This window comes from Bison bison, unplaced genomic scaffold, assembly GCF_000754665.1.
Source record: "Bison bison bison isolate TAMUID 2011002044 unplaced genomic scaffold, Bison_UMD1.0 scf7180017864298, whole genome shotgun sequence".
In the NCBI taxonomy this organism is placed as follows: Eukaryota; Metazoa; Chordata; class Mammalia; order Artiodactyla; family Bovidae; genus Bison; species Bison bison.
The window spans coordinates 4,284,384-4,291,400 of record NW_011494870.1 but is presented as its reverse complement, the minus strand read 5'-3'; the positions used below and the strand labels follow the sequence as shown (position 1 = coordinate 4,291,400).

The 7,017-nt window shown below is 41.0% G+C and overlaps 1 protein-coding gene across 4 annotated transcripts in view; it reads left to right on the top strand.

Annotated features, from left to right (window-relative positions):
- TLE1 (transducin-like enhancer of split 1 (E(sp1) homolog, Drosophila)) overlaps positions 1–1,829 on the top strand; it is a 92,411-nt gene extending 90,582 nt beyond the window's left edge. For all 4 annotated transcript variants that reach the window (XM_010851151.1, XM_010851152.1, XM_010851150.1 and 1 more), the window contains exons 18-20: positions 1–140; positions 1,019–1,095; positions 1,239–1,829. The exon at positions 1–140 is cut by the window's left edge and continues 3 nt beyond it. In XM_010851151.1, coding sequence (XP_010849453.1) covers positions 1–140; positions 1,019–1,095; positions 1,239–1,346 — 325 coding nt within the window. In that variant the 3' untranslated portion in view covers positions 1,347–1,829. The remainder of the gene's footprint in view (positions 141–1,018; positions 1,096–1,238) is intronic.
- Positions 1,830–7,017: the final 5,188 nt, after the last annotated feature.

Sequence of the window (7,017 nt, the reverse complement as noted above, 5' to 3'; positions counted from 1 at the left end):
TGGGTATTGCCCAACTGGGGAGTGGCTGGCTGTGGGCATGGAGAGCAGCAACGTGGAAGTCCTCCACGTGAACAAACCTGACAAGTACCAGCTGCATCTCCACGAGAGCTGTGTGCTGTCCCTAAAATTCGCTTATTGTGGTGAGTTCAGCTGAAAGGAAACTGGAGGATGCCGGTGGCTGAAATGGAAAATACTTCTAAAAAAATACAGTGGAGATCATATCTGGAAAAAATGTTGTTCTCTGAGCAGCTGGATGCAATCATTCTATTGTCTTAAAATTGTCCCTCAGAGCATAGTGATGTCTGTTTCGGTCTGTTTCCCTAATTTGAGAAAAGTCAGCAGGCGATAAAATTGCCTAATACAAGGTTTTGACGCATGTTTGTTTTTAGTAAAGAGAATCAGAAGTGTGGGTGGAGGGCAGTTAGGTACCCCTCTGAGGGGGATGGGTGGGAATTTGTAGGAGAATGGGGCAGGTCATTGTAGACTGACCAGGATGAGGAGCCCATGGTCAGAGAAGGGAGCATTTCGGGGCGCCCAGACCATTACAGTCTGCAGTGAGGAATATGAGAGAAGTTCATGGGGAATACTTATTCATGAGATGAAGGGTGGATTAATAGCTATCACATTATACTGACCACATTCTATGTGCCATATATCCTATCTGCCATTTAACTTAGATTCCTCATTCAATCCTTTCTAGTCCCATTTATCATAAGGAGACTAACAGAAAACAACTTCATTGATTGACAGAGGACCCACTGTGTGCTGGGTGTAAAGCTACTTGTCATGTTTCCAGTGGCTAATGGGACTGAAATGGTCCCTGCCACCGCTTTGATTAAACCCAAGATCACAGGTGGTTCACAATGGAGCCCATATTTAAAACCTGCCTTCTCTACTTATGTCACACCCCTGGGCATGATAGCTCATAATTAAACAATGCTCTGAGTTTGATTAAGTTCAGGTAGCTAATATATACCAGGAATTTTGATCTTATTACCTATTCCTTTGCTAATTCTAGGTAAATGGTTTGTGAGTACTGGAAAAGATAACCTCCTCAATGCTTGGAGGACCCCCTATGGAGCTAGTATATTCCAGGTAAGTCAGTGCTCCTCACCCAGAATGGCAACAGTTGGACTACAGTGTTCCTGATGATGCTGGAAGTAAAGGTGCCTTGGAGGGACAGGGCCTGGAGCATCTCTATTCCACACCAAACACATGTCCATTGTTTTCTCTTCCAGTCCAAAGAGTCCTCATCTGTGCTCAGCTGTGACATCTCTGTGGATGACAAATACATTGTCACTGGCTCAGGGGACAAGAAGGCTACAGTCTATGAAGTCATCTACTGAAAACATTATGTGGTTTAATGTTTATAGTTGAATTGGGCCAAAATGTTTTGAATTTGTAGAAATAGAAAAGTCGTAACTTTAAAAACACAAAAACCTGTTTCCAAACCTTGACACAAAACTACTTTGCGTCTACAAAGAGGAGGCAACGAGCACATCAAGAGAAGGTCACCTATCTACCTAGACCAAATGGAGCACCGAGGCAACGTGGACAGAGGGGTGAGGGTTGGAGGCTCCAGAAACAGAGCCTGCCGGCCCAGGCAGAGTTCATCCTTTTCTTTCTGTGAGGTCTGCCGAGATTACCTTTCTGTTCCTTGTGGTTTCCCTCCTATCTGTCCTTGGTAGATCAGTGGTGTCTCCAATGAACTTGTTTCCTGGTTTTGCATCTTGTGAAATGTTTTTTTTTGTATTTTTGTTGAAGGTTAAACATTTGTATAAATTGTAAATATATTTGGTTTATTACAGTAAAGGCTTTAGTACCAATAAGTGGTTTTTCCTTCTCCTCCATTATTGTTTTTAATCATTGGTGTGGGTTCTATAAGCAAAGTTCAGAAATTTGTACAGGAAGTTTTAAAATGCGCTTCTCGTTTTATAAATATATTTGGTCACAGACTCCTGCTGCACTAGGACCTAATTACCTCTTCTGAGTTAATCAGGAAGTCAAGAGGAAGAATAATAAGTAACCAAAGGTTTATTAATGATGATTTTATTTGGGAAGCTAACATAACATGACTTAAGCCAAGATTCATTCTTTTGTTTGGATACTCTTGTGATTCGAGGTTGTCAATTAAAACTTTACTTTTTCTTGGTGATTCACTGGGAGACAGAATACTCTTTTTTTATAGGAAAGCCTGGCACTTTCAAATCTATAGTCTCCCTTTACAGGCTTTACATTTCAAGAAATGAAGGTGACTTGGGTTTAGTGCTAAGACTGATGATATCCACAAAGCTGTGGAGTTCATTAAACTGTAGAAGAAAGGTGAGGTGCCCGCTGGTTTTATCTCATTAATACTTATTTGATCTATTATATTAATTGACTTAAGCCAACCACACCCAGCACTTTGCTCCATCCTTCTCATTAAGGCTTTCCCTACAGCTGCAGCCCTTCCTGCCTGTCATTAGTCTGGTCTTTATCTTCGTGGACAAGCTTCTACTAATTTGATTAGATGGAACCTGTAACCCTGGGCTTTTAATAAGTTGCCATGCATGATTCCTCCTGAAAAGGCCACATGGCTCATTCTTTATATACCTATTATTTACTGCTATATTTTAAAACATCATGGTTAATAATTTCAAGCCAGGTTTTCTGGCTGTTTAAAAATAGCACCTAAGGAATTTTATAATGTCCTTATTTTCTTATGATCCAGCAAATTGTTGGCAATTTGTCTTAATATTTTTTATTTGTTATCCAGACCATTTTGTTTTTATATACTTAACAGTATTTTGTTTACTTTTTGCCAAAATAGTGTTTATGTACAGTTTGTTAAATATTTTCTCTTCTCATTAAGTGGATGGCAAAGGCCTAATTACTGAAGCTGATTTCTCTCTCATCCCTTCCCTGTATAATGAAGTAGGTTTCTATACTACAGACTCTGATGGGTTCATAACATACTGTTTACCTTTTCTGGTCTCTCTCCTTCCTGCCTCACCTTCCCTGTTTTCTGTAATAGTAGAGTAGAGGTTAAGTTGCTATAACAGCACCCAACAATACAGTGGCTCTGAGACCACAAAGGGTTTGTGTCTTACCCACTTATGACCCAGAGACCCAGGCCATTAGTCAGCTCTGGGCATCCACAGTTACTCCCGTGGTCTCTAGTCCCAGCCTCCAGAGGGACTGGAGTCCTCCTTCCCAGAGGGAAAGAGTGGGAGTCCAGGGGAAGGGTGTCCTCCCAGGCAGGTGACTAGGAATTTCTCTGTCATTTCCATTACCAATCCATTGGTGGAGACCTAGACACGGGGGAGTCTGGGGGTTATGGTCTCTTCCTGTGCAGTGGGTACCCATGGAGAAGGGAGAATATATTTGGAGGGATTCTGGGTTAAGGAAATAGTCCCATTTTCTGTTAGTGCATTTTCTCCCTTCATGCTTTATGGTTTCCCAAGCTCCCAATATTCTTTCTCTCATGGGATTTTCTGAGGGTCTAGATCTTTATCAGTTCATCAATTATCTTCAATTTGATGAAACCACTTCCATTTGCTTTTGGTTGAGACTCTAGTCTGGTCCCAGAAGAGGTGTTCTGTAGAGCTCATCCCTCTGTTCAAGGTTCGGAATCTTGGGGGACTGCCCAGTTGATTGTTTCTCCACTCGCAAAATGGGAATGATAAAATAGTCATGCCTATATCTCAGGGTCTTGAAGATCAGAATCTGGTGTGTGAAGCATGACTGGGAGCACCATCTATGAGTGGGAGATTTGCTCCCCAACTATAAAGTTAGGAGGCCCCACCCCTTTTCCCCAGGAAACATGGAATCATGTGATTGTTAAAATCTGGGTAAGCCAAATGGTTATGTACCTCTTGCTTTGAAAAATGGATTGTGAATTAGGATTCAACAGATTCAGATCCATCTAGAGAGCCATGCAAGGCAGGTTTGCATATAAAAATATCAAGAGATGATTGTCATTATCCCTATAGAAGTAACCAAGGTTCAGGGAAGCTGTGTCCTCCTGACCTCATGGGAGATAGAACCAAATTCAGGCTTATTCTTTTGAGTTTCATAAAGTGGCCTGTGATATTTCCAAGCTCTCCAAATTTCCTTTTCATTTCATTTGAAATATTTACAACTTGCACATTTCTCTGGTGTATATAGGTGTATGAAAGTGAAAGTGTTAGTTGCTCACTCATGTCTGACTCCTTGCAACCCCATGGACTGTAGCCCACCAGGCTGCTCTGTCCATGAAATTCTCCAGGCAAGAATACTGGAGTGAGTAGCCATTTCCTACTCCAGGGGATCTTCCTGACCGAGGGATCAAACCCACACTGTTTGTCTCAGTCTCCCACACTGCAGGCAGATTCTTTACTGTCTGAGCCACCAGGATTTATGACTAAATTTAAGCAAATGATTGTTTTCCCTATTCTTTTTAATAGGTTTTATTTAATATTTATTTAATCTTTTTTTTTTTCTATCACTCACAGTCTTAACCTTGAATGTAGGTTTCTGTCATGTTCTCTTTCATGGCATTGAAGTTTGCTGGATAATAATTGAAGGCCTAGTAAGATTGGTTTTGTAATACCTTTTTCATTACCAGATGTTTCTAGTACTACTTATTTCATAATAACAAAATATTTCATCAATATGATAATTAAAAATTTCAAAGTTTCTGTTATTTGACAGATGATAGGGAACTGTTTTATAAATTGTAAAAAATCCTCACAGTGGCCTAAGAGATGGGACTTTCTTTTTTTCTTGGCTGCATGGCATATGGAACTTCCCTGGCCAGGGATCAAATGCATGACCCCTGCATTGGAAGCATGGAGTCTTAGCCACTGGATCACCAGGGAAGTCCTGAGAGATTTTTCCATCTTTGAAGATTCTTTGAAGAGTTCATGACTGGTAAGTAGCAGCTGGCTCCAAAGCATTCATACAGGGATTTTAAAAATTGCAGTTTTGCTAATGGCACAATGAGGTAGTGACTTTCCCAAAAGTTTCCCAGCAAATCAGACAGAGGGGATCAAATTCTTAATTTCAGCATGCTGTTTAATTCCATCAAGGGACTGTTGCCTCTGCCATCAGCTTGAGCATGAAGAAGGATATTTCATACTTTCCACTGCTGTAGATCATGGCTTGTTTGTTTCTCAAGGATGTCTTCTCTGTACTCTTCCTTTGGCAATGAAATCATCAAATCACCACAGTTTCAGGCTTCCCTGAGCAAGATGAAGCTTGTGTGAGGCGCATTTTCTGCCCCAGGAAACTTACTCTCCAGATACCCAAGGCTTCTCTGGCTATATAGTTGTCCTAGTACTTAAAGAGTTATATGGTTTGGTGTTAGTTGGATTCCTGTTTTTAGACACATTGTTTTCAAACTTTAGTCTGCATCAGAATCACTAGAGGACTAGTTAAAATTCAGATTTCTGGGCCCCAGTCTCAGAGTTTTTGATTCACTAGGTCAGGGTAGGACCTGAGAATCAGCATTTATGACAAGTTCTAGTTGGTCTTGAGGCTGCTGGTCTGGAGACCACACTTTGAGCAGAGCTAATCTAGAATAATTACACATAACTGACAGAATGTGATCCACTGGAGAAGGGACTGGCAAACCACTTCAGTATTCTTGCCTTGAGAATCCCATGAATGGTATGAAAAGTCAAAATGATAGGATACTGAAAGGGGAACTCCCCAGGTCGGTAGGTGCCCAACATGCTACTGGAGATCAGTGGAGAAATAACTCCAGAAAGAATGAAGGGATGAGCCAAAGCAAAAACAATACGCAGTTGTGGATGTGACTGGTGATAGAAGCAAGGTCTGATGCTGTAAAGCAATATTGCATAGGAACCTGGAATGTTAGGTCCATGAATCAAGGCAAATTGGAATTGGTCAAACAGGAGATGGCAAGAGTGAACATTGACATTCTAGGAATCAGTGAACTGAAATGGACTGGAATGGGTGAATTTAACTCAGATGACCATTATATCTACTACTGTGGGTAGGAATCCCTTAGAAGAAATGGAGTAGCCATCATGGTCAACGAAAGAGTCTGAAATGCAGTACTTGGATGCAATCTCAAAAACGACAGAATGATCTGTGTTCATTCCCAAGGCAAACCATTCAATATCACAGTAATCCAAGTGTATACCCCAACCAGTAACGCTGAAGAAGCTGAAGTTGAACGGTCCTATGAAGACCTACAAGACCTTTTAGACCTAACACCCCAAAAAAATGTATTTTTCATTATAGGGGACTGGAATGCAAAAGTAGGAAGTCAAGAAACACCTGGGGTAACAGGCAAATTGGGCCTTGGAATACAGAATGAAGCAGGGCAAAGGCTAATAGAGTTTTGCCAAGAGAACGCACTGGTCATAACAAACACCCTCTTCCAACAACACGAGAAGACTCTACACATGGAAATCACCAGATGGTCAACACTGAAATAAGACTGATTATATTCATTGCAGCCAAAGGTGGAGAAGCTCTATAGAGTTAGCAAAAACAAGACCAGGAGCTGACTGTGGCTCAGATCATGAACTCCTTATTGCCAAATTCAGACTGAAATTGAAGAAAGTAGGGGAAACCACTAGACCATTCAGGTATGACCTAAATCAAATTCCTTATGATTATACAGTGGAAGTGAGAAATAGATTTAAGGGACTAGATCTGATAGAGTGTCTGATGAACTATGGACGGAGGTTCGTGACATTGTACAGGAGACAGGGATCAAGACCATCCCCATGGAAAAGAAATGCAAAAAAGCAAAATGGCTGTCTGGGGAGGCCTTACAAACAGCTGTGAATAGAAGAGAAGAGAAAAGCAAAGGAGAAAAGGAAAGATATAAGCATCTGAACGCAGAGTTCCAAAGAAAAGCAAAGAGAGATAAGAAAGATTTCCTCAGCAATCAATGCAAAGAAATAGAGGAAAACAACAGAATGGGAAAGACTAGAGATCTCTTCAAGAAAATTAGAGATACCAAAGGAACATTTCGTGCAAAGATGGGCTCGATAAAGGACAGAAATGGTATGGACCTAACAG